At 53.1% G+C, this 17862-nt stretch overlaps 2 protein-coding genes across 4 annotated transcripts; both read left to right on the top strand.

The window, feature by feature from the left end:
- Positions 1-2553: 2553 nt before the first annotated feature.
- Positions 2554-5010, top strand: LOC103669279 (glutathione S-transferase theta-1-like). Its single transcript, XM_008697604.2, has 5 exons — positions 2554-2999; positions 3084-3171; positions 4062-4212; positions 4486-4662; positions 4747-5010. Exons 1-5 carry the CDS (start codon positions 2888-2890, stop codon positions 4945-4947), a joined length of 729 nt encoding a protein of 242 aa, XP_008695826.2. The 5' UTR covers positions 2554-2887; the 3' UTR covers positions 4948-5010.
- Positions 5011-5134: 124 nt separating this feature from the next.
- Positions 5135-16958, top strand: LOC103669210 (glutathione S-transferase theta-4-like). Of its 3 annotated transcripts, none has more exons than XM_008697534.2 (5): positions 5135-5937; positions 8880-8967; positions 14556-14706; positions 15251-15427; positions 16655-16958. In XM_008697534.2, the coding sequence occupies exons 1-5, from the start codon at positions 5673-5675 to the stop codon at positions 16850-16852; spliced, it is 879 nt and encodes a 292-aa protein (XP_008695756.1). In that variant the 5' UTR covers positions 5135-5672; the 3' UTR covers positions 16853-16958. The 3 variants fall into 3 exon arrangements, with proteins under 3 accessions (XP_008695756.1, XP_008695755.1, XP_040475435.1); XM_008697533.2 differs by having other exon boundaries at positions 15182-15427; XM_040619501.1 differs by having other exon boundaries at positions 15179-15427.
- Positions 16959-17862: the final 904 nt, after the last annotated feature.

Here is a 17862-nt window from a genome sequence, read left to right as displayed (position 1 = left end):
TTCCTGGGTGCAAGGTTGTACCGGGACCCACGGTCCCATCCTGAAGGTCCTGGCACAGGCTGTCAATCCCTGCGGGGGACCCCACCAGGGTTACAACATAGGTCCTGCTTGGAGGGCTGGGAGACATAGGAAAGACCCCTCTCTGGTTCCCTATCCGTCCTTCTCCCTCCGTGGCCTTTTGTCTGTCTCTGAGTCTCACTCTCTGTTGGATGAGTGAATGAATGAGTAAATGAGCAAATGAAGAGTTCCTCACTGCCTTCCTTCTTCTCTCTGTCTCCCCATCTTGCTTCCAGGTTCCTCTCTCTCTCTTGCCCCTCTCTCACTCCTCCCCTTTACTGCATGGCTGTGGCCCCTGTCCAATATGGTAAAGCCAGCTGGGGTTCTCTGTGCAGGGTTGGGTTACAGTCCTGGGCATTGGACCCTGGGCTCCCTGATGGGTCTGGGCATGCCGGGTCTGAGCCCAGCCTCCCATCTACAGCCTGGCTGGGCCTGCCTGGCTTCGCTCCCTTCTGCCTGGGCTCCAGGATGGCTGGCTCTGGATAGCCTGGCTCCTGGGGGCTGCCCGGCCCTGGGCCTCCCTCTCCACTGGGGAAGAGTCTGAGACAGCTGTGCTCCTTCTGCAGCCGGTGGCTTCCAGAGCCCCTCCTTAGGAAGGACCTTGGGCCTCAGCGAGGGTCAGTGTTGTGCCTGTTCCCAGTCCCTCCTTCCCAGAAAGTCCTGCCACAGGCCTAGGACCCTGCCTGATCCAGTCAGAGTGGTCAAGGGGTACAGGGTCCTCACTGGCTGGGCTGAACAATGAACTGTCCTTGAAATCAAGGGTGGGGACAGCCCTGCCAAAGTCACATGTCCTACAAGTATGTGTTTGTGGGGCGCGGAATTTGTCCTTAAAAGTCCTGCTGGGCCGACTTCAGTTCCTGTGACAACAGTGGGGAAGGCATCACAATTGTCTTGCATGGGTCAAGAAAGTCGCAGTGGCTCCGACCTCCTCAGGTCCCAGAATGAGGTGGAGGCAGCTTCCTGGGACGCCCTGGCTCCGTTCCCAGGGGGCTGCTCTGGCTGTTACTGGCTCCATGAGCCACCCCCAGCATAGGCCAGTGTGGATGCTAGGCCCCAGCTTCCAACCACCCACGGCTGTACTCTGGGTCCATGGAGACCCTGCCCACAGCCCAGCCCTCATCATCTCAAGACTTGGGTTCTGACAGAAAAGAAGTGCACAGGACAGTCCAGGAGAAAGGCCAAAAGGCAAATGGACAAGGCTGGGGAGTGTGGCTACACTGGGAGAGGGGCACAGCAGGGCTGAGGGCACTTGGGCTGTGGTAGGGTGTCGCACAGGGGAGCACAGGATCCGATTTGGACTGGAGAAATCCCCTGTGGTGCTGTGTGGACCAGGACAGAGGGCCTCGGAGGGGGTAGAGGGGCTGGTCAGGAAGCTGGTGACGTTGGAGGGATCAGGTCTGGGTAAGGAGGCGGGAAGACTTCAAGGGGCTGGCCTGAGCCCCAGGGGGGTGGGGGTGCTGCACCTGAGGTGGGGCGCCCAGAGGAGGACAGCCAGGAGAGAGGGGCCTTGAGGTGTCTGGGTAGCGCAGTCCGCTAAACGCCCAACTCGTGGTTTTGGCTCAGGTCCTGATCTCATGGGTCGTGGGATGGGTCTGAGTTGGGCCTCTGCGCTCAGTGGGAGTCTGCTTGGATACCCTCTCGCTCCGCCCAGTCCCCTGCGTGTGTGTGCACGTGTGCACGTGCTCTCTCTCTCAAATAAATAAATAAGTAGAGAGAGATGTCTTTACCAAGTCAGGATGTCAGGACGGTTACTCAGACTGGAGAGAGGAGAGGCCTGGGCTGGGGTGGGGGTGGGGTCATGCAAGTGTGAGTGTGTGTGTGTGAGAGAGACAGACACACTCTGTGTGTGTGACTCTGTGTGTGTGTGAGAGTATGTGACTGTGTATGTGTGTGTGACTGTGTGTGAGTGCGTGACTCTGTGTGAGTGTGTGAGAGTATGTGACGGTGTATGTGTGTGTGACTGTGTGTGAGTGTGTGACTCTGTGTGAGTGTGTGAGAGTATGTGACGGTGTATGTGTGTGTGACAGGGTGGGAGTGTGTGACTCTGTGTGAGTGTGAGAGTATGTGACGGTGTATGTGTGTGTGACAGGGTGGGAGTGTGTGACTCTGTGTGAGTGTGTGAGAGTATGTGACTGTGTATGTGTGTGTGACTGTGTGTGAGTGCGTGACTCTGTGTGAGTGTGTGAGAGTATGTGACGGTGTATGTGTGTGTGACTGTGTGTGAGTGTGTGACTCTGTGTGAGTGTGTGAGAGTATGTGACTGTGTATGTGTGTGTGACTGTGTGTGAGTGCGTGACTCTGTGTGAGTGTGAGAGTATGTGACTGTGTGTGAGTCTGTGTGTGCGACTGTGTGTGAGTCTGTGTGTGTGTGTGTGTGTGTGTGTGTGAGGCATAGACGCTGTGGGAGGAAAGACACAAAAGGCCTTAAAGACCAATAGTGTGTGTCTGCCAGGGAGCCTCCCACCTCAGCTAGGATTGTGAAAGCCGCCCTGGCTGCCCGGAAGCCAAGCTAAGGGGGTGGCCCAGCCAGAAGGAAGAAGCAGGCCATGGGGGTGTCCGGGGTTTTGTAACACCCCGTAAAGGAGGAGAAAGGCCAGGCTGAGGACCCTGCTCTGGAAAACCGGTGACAAATCTCCAGCAGCCCACCCCGCCTCCATTCCACAGAGGCCAGGAGGTGTGGAGGCTTGGCGGGGTGCCCAGCTAGGAGCTCAGAGGAAGCAGGTTTCAGGGAGGGGAACATATTTCTTTGGGCCCCATTTTGGAGGGCCCAAACCAACCCCTGGAGGCAGACCTGAGTGGAGGGTAGGTGAGGACAGCGGGAGGTGCCGTCATGCCGCTGGAGCTGTTTCTGGACCTGTACTCGCCCCCCTGCCGTGCCATCTACATTTTTGCCCGGAAGAATGGCATTCCCTTTGAGCTGCGGTCTGTGGAGCTGGGACGGGGTGAGCCTTGACTAGGCTGGGCTCCATGGAGGGGGTGTCCAGGGGCCAGGACTTGCTGAGTCAGTCATCCTCTCCACCCCTCAGGGGAGCACCTGAAGCCTGAATTCCTGAAGGTGAACCCCCTGGGGAAGGTACCTGCCCTCAAAGATGGGGACTTCCTGCTGGCGGAGAGGTAATGGGGTCCTCTGTGGAAGCTTCTGGGTTGGGGGAGGTGGAGGGAGAAAGGCAGAAGGCTGATGACCCCTCACTGAGAGATTTTTCCAGAGGGCTGTGGCTCCCCCTCCCTCCTTCCGGCTCACCCAGCTTGGAGGCAGCGGGCTGGACTAGGGGGCTGCTTTGGAGCTAAAGCTGGTAGCTTCAGCCTGGGGAAAGGGCATAGGTCCCTCAGTCAGGCCTAGACAACCTGGAGCCGGCTGGGGAAGATCCAAGCTTGAGGCCAGCCCTCCCCAGATGTCCCAAACCCAGCCTTTCAGTCCCAGGAGCCAGGAGCCAGGCGGCCCCAGAAGCCAGGCGGCCCCAGATTTGCACTGGGCTCTGAATCCCAGGTCCCCCCATCCTTGCTCTCTGCAATGGACAAGTCACAGAACTTCGTGCCCCGTGTTTCTCCTCCGTAAAATGGGGAGAGTAATGTAACCCTCTCCCAGGACTTGCCTAGAATAGAAACTGGTCACCAAGTACCAGGAGCCCAGGGGGGATCAAGAAAGAAGTTCTGGGGGGCACTGGCCTGGGAGGGAACTTGGAGAACCCTCGGGCAGGGCGTCCATGGCAGGTCTGCCTTCCTCCCGCTCAGTAGGACCCTGCTGCCAGAGAGCGGGGCCTGGAGGCAGAGGGCTGGCTGGGGTAGTAGTAGGGAGGGGAGGTGGACATGTGGGCCCGTGGGGGAGGGCTTGAGGAATGGAGCAGTTTGGTGGGGGAAAAGAAGACTTTTGGTGGCGATGTGAGAATGGGGGCGTCCCCCCCTGGAGGTGGCACTGGAGAGAGATCCAGGCAACTCATCCTGTTGGTGAGAGATGTTGCCTAGCACTGAGGGCTGGGGAGATCTCCAACACCCCCTGTTTGCAGCGTGGCCATCCTTTTATACTTGAGCCGCAAGTACCATGCGGCGGCCCACTGGTACCCACCCGAGCTGCAGGCCTGTGCGCGTGTGGACGAGTACCTGGCGTGGCAACACACCGCCGTCCAGCTGCCTGCCACCAACGTCTACCTGTGTAAGGTGAGACTCCCGGCCCTAGTGTGCAGGCTTGGGCAGGAGCCGGAGCGCCCCGTGCTGGAAAGAACCCATTGGCACATATACAGCCTCCCAATCCCCTGTCCCAGCTGGACATCCACAATCTATCACAGCACTTTTCCCCAGAGTCTGAAAGTCCCCTCAGAATCCTTCTGAACACAGTGCCCCGGGGTATCACCGACGGAGGGTGGCCAGGAGGGGTGGTCGAGGACGTTTGGAGGAGCCCCGGATAAGCTGCCTCGATTCTCCCCTGCACAGTCCCTCCTGCCCTATTTCTCGGGGCAGTCCGTGGACCCCGTGCGCCTAGATCGGCTGTTGGGGAAGCTGAAACCAGCTCTGCAGCACCTGGATCGGGAGGTCCTGGCCGCCAAGCCCTTCCTGGCCACCGAGCAGCTCTCCCTGGCAGACCTGATGGCATTCACGGAGCTGATGCAGGTGTGCTTCTCTTGCCTTCTCGCCCTCTGGGGGGACTCTGGGCCCAAGGCTGAGTCCCCTGCTCCAGCTACCTTGTCTCCCCAGCCCACTGCTGTAGGCTGCGATGTCTTCCAAGACTGGCCCCGGCTGGCAGCATGGCGAGCCCGAGTGGAGGCTGCTCTGGGCCCTGAGCTCGTCCGGGATGCCCACAGGCTTGTGCTACAGCCTCGGGACCCCCGGGATGCCCAGCGGGACCCCAAGCTGGCCCAGGAGCTGGTGCAGAGACTGCTGGAGCGGCTCAGCTGAGGGGGTGTGGCCGGGCCCGCTCCCCTGCACTCTCCTGTCCCAATAAACATGCCCTGTGCCCTCTGCTTGCCTCTAGCCTCACTCGGCCTTGGGAGGTGGGGTCTCCCCACTTCTGAGCAGAATCTAGAGGGACAAGAGATGTTCCGCGATGACGCAGCCTAGAGTGAGCAGCACTCAGGCTTCTCCATGTGCGTGCAGTTACCTTCCTGAGCTGCCAGGTGCTCCGTTCCCCTGGCCACTGCCAGTCCCAAGCCAGGCTAGAAGTTTCTGGGCTTCTCTGCATGACACAGCCTGCCTGGCCCACCCCTGACACCCCCTGTGACATTGTCCCTGGTGCCCTGACTGCTCCCAGGCTCCTGTTTCTTTTTCTCCCAACACTTTTCTAGCTACAGTTCAGGCTAGACTGACCTACGCATACCCCTAAGCCCTGCTTCTGAAAGCCTCCATGGTTAGTTCTCATTGCCCTGTTCTCATTCTGGACCTGCAGAGCCCCTTGGGTCGCATTCTGCATGGAAGTTCTGGCCCTGAGAATTCTCGTGTGTAGGTCCTTCTCAGCAATGGGCCACAGGCACAGACATGCACCAAGAGGGAGGGGAAGGGCAGGGCTGCAGGTGGCCCCCACCTTCTGCCCCTGAGCTAGGGGCCTTCTCTAGTCTACTCCTGAGTCTCCCCAGAATCCTTGGTCTGTGAGAATTCCGGGCTTCCTGGCCTCATGACAACACCAAATGAAACAAGAAGTTCCAGAACGCGGGGTCCTGGGCCTGGGTTGGAGACGGCTGAAGGGCACAGGGTCAGGGCCAAGGGCTCAGGCTGCATACAGGCCCAGGTTCAGAGCCTGGCGGCTGTGGCTGGTGGGGGTGCCCAACGTGTGTCTTAAGATGGTTCTGGAGCTCTATCTGGACCTGCTGTCAGCATCTTGCCGCGCTGTCTATATCTTTGCTAGGAAGAACAGCATCCCCTTCGACTTCCAGTTTGTGGATCTGCTAAAGGGTAGGCACCCCCTGCTGCCAGGCATAGGTCTGGCCCAGAAGGGAGGCAGGGCACAAGATCAGGGTGTCTCTAAGTGGAGACGCAGAGGAGACTCCTCCCATCAAAGTCCACAGGGGAAGAAACATTTTCAAGGGAATCGTAGGCTGTCCATCCTTCCCACACATTCTACCTGCTATAATGAACAGGCCCTTATAAGGTAAAGTGGAAGGCGGCGCTGCTGAGCATCCCCCAGTCTCCCTTCCAGTGCCCTTGGCTTTTCCTTGTGGGAAGGTAGCATCTTGTTAGCTGCAGCACCTCTGGTCAGTTGGCAAAGGCTGCGGAAGTGTGTGGTCATTCAAATCACACCCGTCCTCCCCACCACGTTCACACCTGCTCAGGGTGACACAGACCCTGAGTGAGTTGCAGGGCGCTGGTTTCCAACGCTACCCCAAGCATGGAAGGGATTCTTAAAACCTGAGGTAACAGAGGCAGAAGTTTCTAGAACATAGAGGAGGAGAACGGGTGCTCTGAAATGAGGTGTGAGTCCAGCCCCAGAAATGTTTCCAGGCTGATGCAGCTGGCTGTGGAAGGGTTAAAACTCCCAGTTGATTGGGATACCTGGCTGGCTCAGTTGGTAGAGCGTGTGGACTTTTGAGCTCAGGGTTGTGAGTTCAGTCTCATGTTGAGCGGAGAGCTCACTTGAAAAAAAAAAAAAGAAAAAACTGAGTTCAAGTCCATGTTGAGCAGCGCTTACCTTTTTTCTTTTTCTTTTCTTTTCTTTTTTTTTTAAGATTTTATTTATTCATTCGACAGAGATAGAGACAGCCAGCGAGAGAGGGAACACAAGCAGGGGGAGTGGGAGAGGAAGAAGCAGGCTCCCAGCGGAGAAGCCTGATGTGGGGCTCGATCCCATAACGCCGGGATCACGCCCTGAGCCGAAGGCAGACGCTTAACGACTGTGCCACCCAGGCGCCCCTCTTTTTTTTTTTTTTTTAAGATTCTATTTATTTGAGAGAGAGCGAGCAAGCGGAAGACCAAGAGCAAGGGTGAAGGGCAGAGGGAGAGGGAGACGCAGACTCCCTGCTGAGCAGCGAGCCCGATGCGGGGCTCGATCCCAGGACCCGGGGATCATGTCCCGAGCCAAAGGCTAACACTTAACTGACTGAGCCACCCAGGTGCCCCGAGTAGAGCTTACTTGAAAAACAAAACAATACAAAACAAGTTTCCTCAAAAAGTTGAAAGTAGGGGTGCCTGGGTGCCTCAGTCCTTAAGCGTCTGCCTTCGGCTCAGGGCGTGACCCCAGGGTCCTGGGATCGAGCCCCGCATCGGGCTCCCTGCTCCGCTGGGAGCCGCCTTCTTCCTCTCCCACTCCCCCTGCTTGTGTTCCCTCTCTCACTGGCTGTCTCTCTCTCTGTCCAATAAATAAATAAAATCTTTAAAAAAAATTTTTATCACGTTATGTTAGTCACCATACAGTATATCCTTAGTTTTTGACGTAGTGTTCCATGATTCATTGTTTGCGTGTAACACCCAGTGCTTCATGCAGTATGTGCCCTCCTTAATACCCATTACCGGCCTATCCCAATCCTCAAACCCCCTCCCCTCTGAAGCCCTCAGTTTGTTTCCCAGAGTCCATAGTCTCCCGTGGTTCATTCCCCCTTCTGTTTACCCCCTTTCATTCTTCCCTTCCTTCTCCTACCGATCTCCCTGCTATTTCTTATGTTCCATAAATGAGTGAAACCATATGATAATTGTCTTTCTCTGCTTGACTTATTTCACTTAGCATAATCTCCTCCAGTCCTGTCCATGTTGCTGCAAATGTTGGGTAATCGTTCTTTCTGATGGCTGAGTAAAAATAAAATCTTAAAAAAAAAAAAAGTTGAAAACAGAGCTACCCTATGACCCAGCAATTGCACTGCTAGGTATTTACCCCAAAGGTACAAATGTAGTGATCCGAAGGGGCACCCGTACCCCAATGTTCATAGCAGCAATACCCACAATAGCCAAACTATGGAAAGAGCCCAGATGTCCTTCAACAGATGACTGGATAAAGAAGATGAGGTGTATATATAATACAATGGACTACTACTCAGTCATCAAAAATGATATCTAGCCATTTACTACGACATGGCTGGAACTAGAGGGTATTGTGCTAAGCAAAATAAGTCAATCAGAGAAAGACAATTATACGATCTCACTCATACGTGGAATTTAAGAAACAAACGGAGGATCATAGGGAAGAGAGGGAAAAATAAAACAAAATGAAATCAGAGAGGGAGACAAACCATAAGAGACTCAATCATAGGAAACATACTGAGGGTTGCTGGAGGGGAGGGGGATGGGGAATGGGGTAACTGGGTGATGGACATTAAGGAGGGCATGTAATGTAATGAGCACTGGGTGTTATATAAGACTGATGAATCACTGAACTTTACCTCTGAAGCTAATAATATATCATATGTTATTTAATTGAATTTAAATTTAAAAAATTAAAAAAATTAATGACCTTGAAAAACAAAACAAAATAAAACACATCAACAAAACAAAACTTTCCATAAATTGATTGCATATGAGAGGCTCCCTTTTGGATTCCAGCTGTGTGCTGGGGCCCCTCGCTGCCCTGCCCCTTTCAAAGGGGGCTATAGAGGGTGAGATCGAGGCTTCTAGGGCTTCTGCTGATTCATGGGCTGTGGCTTCAGGCCCAGAGTTGGGAGTGGGGGCTGGCGGCCTCCAACTTCTGTGAGCCAACAGGTTGTCCTGGGATGGGGACAGGAGTCTTGATCCTAATCCCTGTTCTGCCACTGACTTGCCCTTTGACCTGAAGTGAGCCATGGTATTCCTCTGGGTTTGTTTCCCCTTCTAGAGAAGATGGGGAGGAAGGCATTTCTGCCTCTGGGAGGCCTGGTTCTCTCTCCCCTGGAGTCCCGGCACCCTCAGACCTTTACCTTTCCTGCCCCTCTCAGGTCACCACCATAGCAAGGAATACATAGAGATCAACCCTATGAAAAAGCTACCCAGCCTCAAAGATGGAAAATTTATCTTATCTGAAAGGTAAGTCTTCCCCAGGACCCCCACCCCCACCATCAGCCTCTGCTCCTCCTGGGAGATCCATGTGGCACTGACCTGCTAGTGCTTACCTTTCATCTACTATGAACAATTTTATATGTACGACCGAAGTAGAATGAATACTAACTAGTGAGGAGTACAGCGACCTCCACATGGTTCCTATCACCCAATTCCAACAGTGGTCCACTCGGGGAGCCCATTTTTTCATCACCTGTAACCCACTCTATTCCCCTGCCTGCCAGCCACCCCATCATTTCATCCATAAATGCTTAGGAATATACTTTTCAGAAATAAAGGCTCTTAAAAAAAAGAAAGCATCAGGGGCGCCTGAGTGGCTCAGTTAAGCATCTGCCTCTTGATTTCGGCTCAGGTCATGATGTCAAGGTTGTGAGATCGAGCCCCACCTTGGGCTCCCTGATGAATTTGGAGCCTGCTTAGGATTCTCTCTCTCCCTCCCCTATGCCCACCACCCCCACCTCGCACGCACACACACACACTCTCTCTCTCTCAAATAAATAAATCTTAAAAAAAAAAATAAAGCATCAATACCATGAGGACACTCTGTAAAATTAACAAGAATCCCTGGATTTCGACTAATATCCTGTTTGTATTCAAAAGTCTCTGATGATCTCACAAATAGTTTCTTTGTAGCTTGTGCATTTGAATTTGGCTCCGAGTAAACGGCCAAGTATTGCAGCTGGTGATCTGCCTCCTGGGTCCCTTTTCATCTGCAGCCCTCTCCATGACCCACCTTTTTTGCGTTTGGATTTTTTTTTAAGGCTTATTTATTTGAGAGAGAGAGAGAGAGAGAGCTCAAGCCGGGTGAGGGGCAGAGGGAGAAGCAGAGTCCCCATGGAGCAGGGACCCCGATGTGGGGCTCGATCCCAGGACTCTGAGATCATGACCTGAGCTGAAGGCAGACGCTCAACTGACTGAGCCCGCCAGGCGCCCCTTGCCTTTGCATTTCTGTTGAAGAAACCGAGTCCTTTGTCCTGTGGAGTTTCCCACAGTCTGAGTTTTGCCAATCACATTCTCATGGTGTCATGTTTATGTGGTTTTTCTGTCCTTTCATTTCCTGTAACCTGGTCATTGGAAGTAGAAGTTTTGTATGATTCAGGGTTGACTGGTTTTCAGGCTGCTTCAGAAGCGGTGTCATAAGTTTAAAGAACATCTTCCAAGTGGACCACGGGACCTTGGGGGGGGCCCAGGGCGTGGATTCTTTTCCTAGAGCTGCTGTTGCAAGCTACTAACGACTGAACGACTTGGAACAATGGAAATGTATTTTTTTTTACAGTTCTGGAGGTTAGAGGTCAAAATCGAGGTGTTGGTAGGGCCATGCTCCCTCTGAAGCTGGGGAAGCTTTGTTGCAGGTGTCTGTCTTAGGTTCTGGCAGCTTCAGGAATTCCTTGGCTGGGAGACGGCCATCTTGCCTTCCGTCTGTACATGTCTTCGTGTCCAAATTTCCCCATTTCATAAGAACACAAGTCATATTGGATTAGAGTCCACCCTAAGACCTCATTTTATTTTTACTTTTATATTTTTAAGTGTCTCTACACCCAGCGTGGGGCTTGAACTCATAATCCTGAGGTCAAGAGTCATATGCGCTTCTCACTGAGCCAGCCAGGCACCCCTTTAAGACCTCATTTTAACTTGATTACCTCTGTAAAGACCCAATTTCCAAATCAAGCTCCATTCTGAGGTCCTGGACATTAGGATTTCAACACATCTTTGGGGGACACAATTTAACCCATAACAGTCTGTCCCCTGGGCCCCCCAAATTCATGTCCTTCCCATATGCAAAATATATTCACCTCATTCCAACAACTCCAAAAGTCTTAATCACTCTGGCATCAACTCTTAGCCCAAAATGCCAGCGTCTACATTACCCAAATCAGGTCTGGGTGAGATTCAGGGTATGATTCATCCTGGGGCAAAGTTTTGCTCTTCCTGTGAACCTGGGACACCGGATGTCAAGTTGTCCTGCTTCTAAAATACAATGGGGATGGGCGCCTGGCAGGCTCAGTCAGTGGAGCATGTGACTCTTGATCTCAGGGTCTTGAGTTCAAGCCCCACATTGGGTGTTGTAGACATTACTTAAAAATAACAGTAAAAAAATATGATGGGGGGACACGCACAGGATGGATATTCCCATTCCCTAACAGAGAAATAGAAAGGGGGAAAAAACCTCATGCATCCCAAGCAAGTCTGAAACCTAGCAGGGTAAATTGCTTTACATTTTAAGGCTTGAAAATCATCGTTGTTGGCTCCAGGCTCTGTCCCTTGGGCCTGTTAGGGTGGTGGCCTCACCCTCTGGACCAGGGAGACCGAGGCTTGGCCCCCACCTGCACTGCCCTGCTGCGGGCCTGCTGGTGGCAGGAGAGCCCTACTGGCGCCAGTGACCCTCACCTCCCCACCAGTCCAGCCAGGGGAATCTGGGTCTAGCCCAGATGGGCAGACTCTCCCCTGCCCATCCTCCTGTCCATCTGTCTGGAAAAGGGTCAGGCCCTCCTTCTCAGGGTATTTGATGTTCCCAGGGAAGGACGTGCATGGGCCTAGTCTGAGCCACCCTCTTGCCTGTGGACCACTCACTGGCCGGGGCACTGGGACCCCTGACTGCCAGCGCCACCCCCCCACCCCCAGCAGAATCATTGGATTAAAGATGACAGAGCAGGTCCATGACAGAAAAGTTGGTGAGAGGGTGCTAGGCAGACAGAAGGCCGGGTGCCCACTCCAGGGTAATCCCAGGAGCTGGGATGCTAGCCGGGTGCCTGCGCCCCAAGAGATGGGGCTCCTCCTGGCACAGCGAGCTCTGGTCTGCTACGGCAGCAAGAGGAGTTCAAGAATATTCTGGTGTGGATGGGCCCCACCTGGCCCCGGTGCTCCCAGCGCAGGAGCCAGGAAGGCCGATGCCGAGAATGAGCACTGGGGCCCCAGCCTCAAGGTGCAGGACAGAGACACAGAGTGTAGCAGTGGGGGCTGTGGGCTCAGGCAGAATGGCACAGGCTGCCCAGAACAGTCATGACCCAGGATTGGCCACCAAGGGTGGTGTTCCCAGAGGTCACTAAATGGGGAGAGGCATTGGGCCAGTGAGGCAAGTGTCAGCCTGTCCCTTAGGCTTTTCGTGGAGGCTAGGGACCATCCTCTCGTCTCTGCTGCCAATTCATTCTCCTCCCCACCTGACTCTATCCATCCCCTCCACCCCCCTGGTCTGCCTGGCCAAGGTCACACACTATGCCAGGTGGTCAAGAACAATGGCGGGGCTTGGGCTCAGGCTCGGGCTCAGGCGTGGGCCCCAGCTGCTGGGGTCAAACCCCGATCCTGTCATTCATGGGCTCTGTGTCTTTGGCAAGTCAGTTGTATCTCTGAGCCTCAGTTTCCTCAAATGTAAGCATACTGGTACCCACCTTACAGGGTTATTGTGAGATCCCCTGAGATGATTCAGGATTTAGGATTTCTGTCCTTGATATTTCCCCCTTCTTATAGAGTTGGGCCTCTGGGGCCTCCCTCCTCCCTCCCAGGCTGCTCCTTCCCTTCCTCTCCCCGCACCCATCTCTGCTCCCGTCTCATCTGCTGACTCTGCCCAGGCGGTGCTGGGGGGGCAGGGGAGCAGGGTGGGTGGGGCGGGCACCTGCTCCTTGGACTTTGATGCCTATCGGACTCCAGCTCAGGACTCTCTAGGGCCCCAGATATCCTAGACACCTCAGACGCCTGTGTCCACCCTGCGTTCCTCCCTTCCTGCCCCCTGCCAGCCAAGAGCAAGACCATCCCCTCCAAATGGTACCTTCAGTCTGTACCCTCCCCATGCCCCCGTGGCCTCTGCCCTCTTCATCACCCCTCCACGCAGTACCAGAGGGATCTTTCTTTCTTTCTTTTGACATGTAATGGCCAAACAGCATTGTATTAGTTTCAGGTGTACAACATCATGACTCGATTTATGTATATATTGTGAAATATCACCACGGTAAGTTGCAGCTATGTCCAACACCACATAGAATTGCACATTTGTCCCCTTACGATAAGAACTTTAAAGATCTACTCTCTTAGCAACTTTCAAATATACAATACAGTCTTATTAACGTGGGTCACAATTACATCCCTGTGGCTTATTTTATAGCTGCGAGTCTGAACGTTTTGACTCCCTTCATTTCACCCCTCCCCCCATCCTCCCCACCCCCCACCTCCTGCAACCACCAATGTGTTCTCTGTATTTATGGCTTTGTTTTTGTTTGTTTTTTAGATTCCACATATAAATGAGATCACACTGTATTTTTCTCTGCGTGGCCTATTTCATTTAGCATAACGTCCTTAAGTTCCATCCATGGTGTCACAAATGGCAGGATTTCCTTCTTTTTTATGAGTGAATAATATCCCATTGTAGGTTTACACCGCATGTCTTTATGCAGTCATTCATCGTTGGACACGAAGTTGTTTCCATGTCTTGGCTTTTCTAAATAATTCTGCGATGAACATGGGGGTCCAGATGTCTTTTTGTTACGGTGTTTCGGTTTCCTTCAGATAAATATCCGGAAGTGGGATTGCTGGATCCTACAGTAGTTCCATGTGGGACCCTCCATATTGTTTTCCACAGTGGCTGCACCAGTTTGCACTCCCACCGACAGTGCAGAAGGGTTCCCTTCTCTCCACACCCTCGCCAACACCCGTTATTTCTTGTTCCTTGATGACAGCTATTATGGGCTTGCGGTGCTATCGCATTGTGGTTTTGTCTTGCATTTCCCTGCTGATGAGTGATGTTGAGCACATTTTCATGCGTCTGTTGGCCATGTGGAAGTCTTCTCTGGAAAAATGTCTCCTCAGGTTCTTTGCTCATTTTTGGTTGGATTATTTTTCTTTTCTTTTTTTTTTTTTTAAAGATTTTTTATTTATTTATTTGACAGAGACAGCCAGCGAGAGAGGGAACACAGGCAGGGGGAGTGGGAGAGGAAGAAGCAGGCTCCCAGCGGAGGAGCCTGATGTGGGGCTCGATCCCAGAACGCGGGGATCACGCCCTGAGCCGAAGGCAGACGCTTAACGACTGCGCCACCCAGGCGCCCCGGATTATTTGTTTTCTTGCTCTTGAGTTGTAGGACAGAGGGATCTTTCTAAAATTCAAGGTGGATTTTCTCATCCTCCTGCTTAAGTGACCATAACCTTGACGATTAAGTCCATATCCTCCTGCATCTCCAAGGGCCTCCCTGGGTGGCCTCCACAGTATCTCTGGCTGACTCTGACCGTTCTCCCCGCCCTTCTTCTGGTTACGCTTTTTCCTTTTCTCCAAATTTCTACCTCTTACCCCTGAATTCCCATACATGTTGTTCCCCATCAAGACTGCCCTTCCTGTTGCCATCCACCAACCCCCATTTACCCTGCTGGCCTCCCTCTTGCACTCACTGACTGGCAGACTGACTGCTTTTCTTGCACCCTTTGAGCTCATCCTTCCCCTGGAAGAACGTCAGTGCCTAGAGCCCACCTCCGGCTGGAGGTCCTGCATTGGACCCAGGCCACGCTGGGGTGGTGGGTGTAACAGGATTGGGAAAGAAGGCAAGAGCAGTGCCCCTGGCTTTCCCTTTCTACAGTGTGGCCATCCTTTTCTACCTGTGCCGCAAGTACAGCACACCCTCGCACTGGTACCCACCAGACCTGCACACACGCGCCCGCGTGGATGAGTTCATGGCCTGGCAGCACACCGCCATTCAGCTGCCCATGAGCAAGATCCTCTGGGTCAAGGTGAGCGGGCCCAGGAGTAGGGCTGACCACCGGTGAGGTCAAGCAGGGCTCCCTCCCTTCCTGAGCCTCATTTCCTTGGCTCCCTCCCCGGCCTGCCTTACAAAGCTGATGGGAGTGTGGAATGAACCATTGGGTATGAAAAAACCTTGTAAAAACAGGGGGAAGGGCACCCAGGAGGGGTTGATAGTACTCAAGCTGGGATAGGATTCAAGAAATTTCATTCTGAATTAGAAAACCTCAGAGTCAAAGGGCCCATAGAGACGACCAAATTTGAAGAGGACCAATAGCCCGTACGTGTCCCCTTACTTCTTATCTCATGCCAGTGACAGACATCACTAAGCAATCACAGGATTACTTCCTGCTGGGATCTCAAAATCCCCCTGAACAATGGCCCTAGGTGACCTCTACCAACCAGAACCACTAAAAGAGGTGAACCTACTTTATGTCCTTGGTTCTGTCCACCACCCCTCAGCAGCTGAAGACCGGAGGGTCAGATGGGACAAGAGTGCAGCCTTCTCTTCCCTCCCCTCCCCACCCTGGCCAGATGCTGATCCCAATGATCACAGGGGAGGAGGTTCCAGCCGAGAAGACAGAGCAGACGCTGCTGGAGGTGAAGAACAACATGCAGCTCTTTGAGGAGAAGTTTCTGCAGGACAAGATGTTCATCACTGGGGACCACATCTCACTGGCCGACCTGGTGGCCCTGGTGGAGATGATGCAGGTGTGGAGTGGGGTGGTGGGGGCACAGACCCTGGGCACAGGTGAGACTCCTCTGTGACCACTGGGGCCGTAGCCTGAGGATAGGTTGCTGAAGGAGGAGACGTGGAGGACTGTGGGAGCCAGGGCTGGGGTGCCTGGACCCCCCCCCCCCAGGGGTAACAGGAAGCACAGATTTTGAACTAAGGAGGATCACGATTATCCATGCTTCACAATGATTTTTCAGCGTGAAAAGGGGCTGAAGGGCAGGCCTGGGAGAGGGAGAAGAACCCAACATTTCTCAGTGAGTCAGCCAGGATCCTGGATGCCTCCTTCTCCTGTTGGACTCCCCAGGAAGTGTAGAGAGGCCGCAAAGTGTCCTTCCAGCTGAGCGCTTCTTTTCTAGAGCTCCAGACTTATAGCTATACACAGCAGCTCCCATGACTCTGGGTCTGAGGGCATCCACTGTGCATTTGGGGGGCATATCTGGGTGTGGGACATTTGTGTGGTTTCTACATTCAGGGGAGGGTGGCCAGTTCTGACCTAGCTGGTGTGCAGGATGGTCAGTTTAGATCCTGGGCAATGTCTTGAGAGGCCAACATAATCTCTGGCCAGTATGCATAGTGTCCATTTTAGTCCCTGGTCAGGGTGCAGGGCAGACCATCACCAGGAAAAACCACTTCAGTTTTTCTGCCCCAGGTGGTGCAGTCCCCTACATTTCACACCCTACCCCTTACATTTCACCCACACCCGCCCCATTTTGGGGCCCGCGAGCTTCTTGGGTGCATGTTTTTTAGACTACCTGCTGGGTCTACCGTTCCAGGCCCTGTGCCTCATCACAAAGCTCAATGTAGAGGAAAAAGAATGGACTTCTTCCCACCCTCGTCTGAGAGCAAGGAATTTCCTGGTAGAAGGCAGAACCCATGGAAAGTTTCATGCCGGAGAAGTGGGAGCCATCTGGGCCAGGTGTCACCTCAGAGAGGGATTCAGGAGCCTTGGAGCAAGTGCAGTGACCAAGAACCCTGGAGATTCCGATCTTCCAGTGCTCACCCCACATCTGTCATGTTAACATCTGACCTCTTGCCCAGGCCTGGGAGTGGGGTGGGTCACAGACTCACTCTTTGTGGAAGGCAGATGGGGAGAGCCCCTGAGGCTGTAGGAAGGGACCTAGGTGGTGCTGGTCCCTCCCCTTCCCACCCCCACCCCCTCCCTCCTCCTGGCTGACCACTCCTTCCTCTTTGTCTATCTACAGCCCATGGGAAGCAAGTATAACGTCTTCCTCAATAGCTCCAGGATAGCTGAGTGGCGCATGCGGGTGGAGCTGGCTATTGGCTCTGGCCTCTTCTGGGAGGCCCACGACCGGCTGATGAAGTTGGCAGAGTGGGACTGTTCAACGCTGGATCCCATGGTCAAGGAGAAGATCTGCAAGTTGCTGCAGAAGTTCAGGTAGAAGCAGCCCACCCTGCCAGGCTGGCTCAGCCCTCCGAGCTTCCTTCCTTAGAGGAGACGTCGGAAACAACTCCATCTCTTTGCTTAATAAAGTACTATAACCACCACCATGGCTGCTGAGCCCGGGGCAGTTGGTGTGAGCATAGGGTGTGTATGGTGGGGAAGAGGGTGGTGGTCATAGGTCCTCCCAGTTTCCAAAAAGAGTTTAAAAACTAAAAGTTAAATACGATTAAGGGCACCGTGCTGGCTCAGTTGGTAGAGCATGCCAACTCTTGATCTCAGGGTGGTGAGTTTGAGCCCCACATTGGGCATAGGGCTTACTTAAAATAAATCAACCGGGGGCGCTTGTGTGGCTCAGTCAGTCAAGGAACCCACTCTTGATTTTGGCTGAGGTCATGATCTCAGGGTTGTGAGATGGAGCCCTGTGTCAGGCTCCACGCTCAGTGCAGAGTCTGCTTGAGATTCTCGCATTCTCCCTCTCCCTTCCCCTCTGCCTCTCCCTCCACTCATATGCGTGTGCATTCACATGCGCTCCCGCTCAAATAAATAAATAAATAAATGTTAAAAAATCAACTGGATTTAATACAGCTTGAAAATAAATACGATTAAATTATCAATAATAATGGTTGATGAATTCAATCCTCCATTCTCGATAATGGATGAAACAAGACAGAAGATCTTCAAGGAAACAGAGGACTTGAATGATGCTGTAAACCAATGGACATACCAGATATATACACAGAACACGCCACCCAATGACCACAGAATACACATTCTTTGTTCTTCTTTTGAAATTTATTATTATTTCCTTTAGTAATCTTTACACCCAACGTGGTGCTCAAACTCACAACCCCAAGATCAAGAGTTGCATGCTNNNCCGACTGAACCAGTCAGGTGCCCCAGAATACACATTCTTCTCAAGTGCACATGGAATATTCTCCAGGATAGATCATAGGTCAGGTCATAAAATAAATCTCAATGAATTTAAACAGATAGAAGTCATATCATGTA

Source organism: Ursus maritimus, unplaced genomic scaffold (assembly GCF_017311325.1).
Source record: "Ursus maritimus isolate PB19 unplaced genomic scaffold, ASM1731132v1 scaffold_33, whole genome shotgun sequence".
NCBI classification, from domain to species: domain Eukaryota; kingdom Metazoa; phylum Chordata; class Mammalia; order Carnivora; family Ursidae; genus Ursus; species Ursus maritimus.
This window is presented reverse-complemented; position numbering and strand designations above follow the sequence as displayed.

What these genes read in the sequence shown, in the direction of transcription:
- LOC103669279 (XM_008697604.2), top strand. Translation starts at nt 2,888, where the DNA reads ATGCCGCTGGAGCTGTTTCTGGACCTGTACTCGCCCCCCTGCCGTGCC. An exon ending in GTCTGTGGAGCTGGGACGGG is followed by an intron (nt 3,000 to 3,083) that starts GTGAGCCTTGAC and finishes TCCACCCCTCAG; the next exon opens with GGGAGCACCTGAAGCCTGAA. An exon ending in CATTCACGGAGCTGATGCAG is followed by an intron (nt 4,663 to 4,746) that starts GTGTGCTTCTCT and finishes TTGTCTCCCCAG; the next exon opens with CCCACTGCTGTAGGCTGCGA.
- LOC103669210 (XM_040619501.1), top strand. Translation starts at nt 5,673, where the DNA reads ATGAAACAAGAAGTTCCAGAACGCGGGGTCCTGGGCCTGGGTTGGAGA. An exon ending in GCAAGATCCTCTGGGTCAAG is followed by an intron (nt 14,707 to 15,178) that starts GTGAGCGGGCCC and finishes ACCACCCCTCAG; the next exon opens with CAGCTGAAGACCGGAGGGTC. An exon ending in CCCTGGTGGAGATGATGCAG is followed by an intron (nt 15,428 to 16,654) that starts GTGTGGAGTGGG and finishes GTCTATCTACAG; the next exon opens with CCCATGGGAAGCAAGTATAA.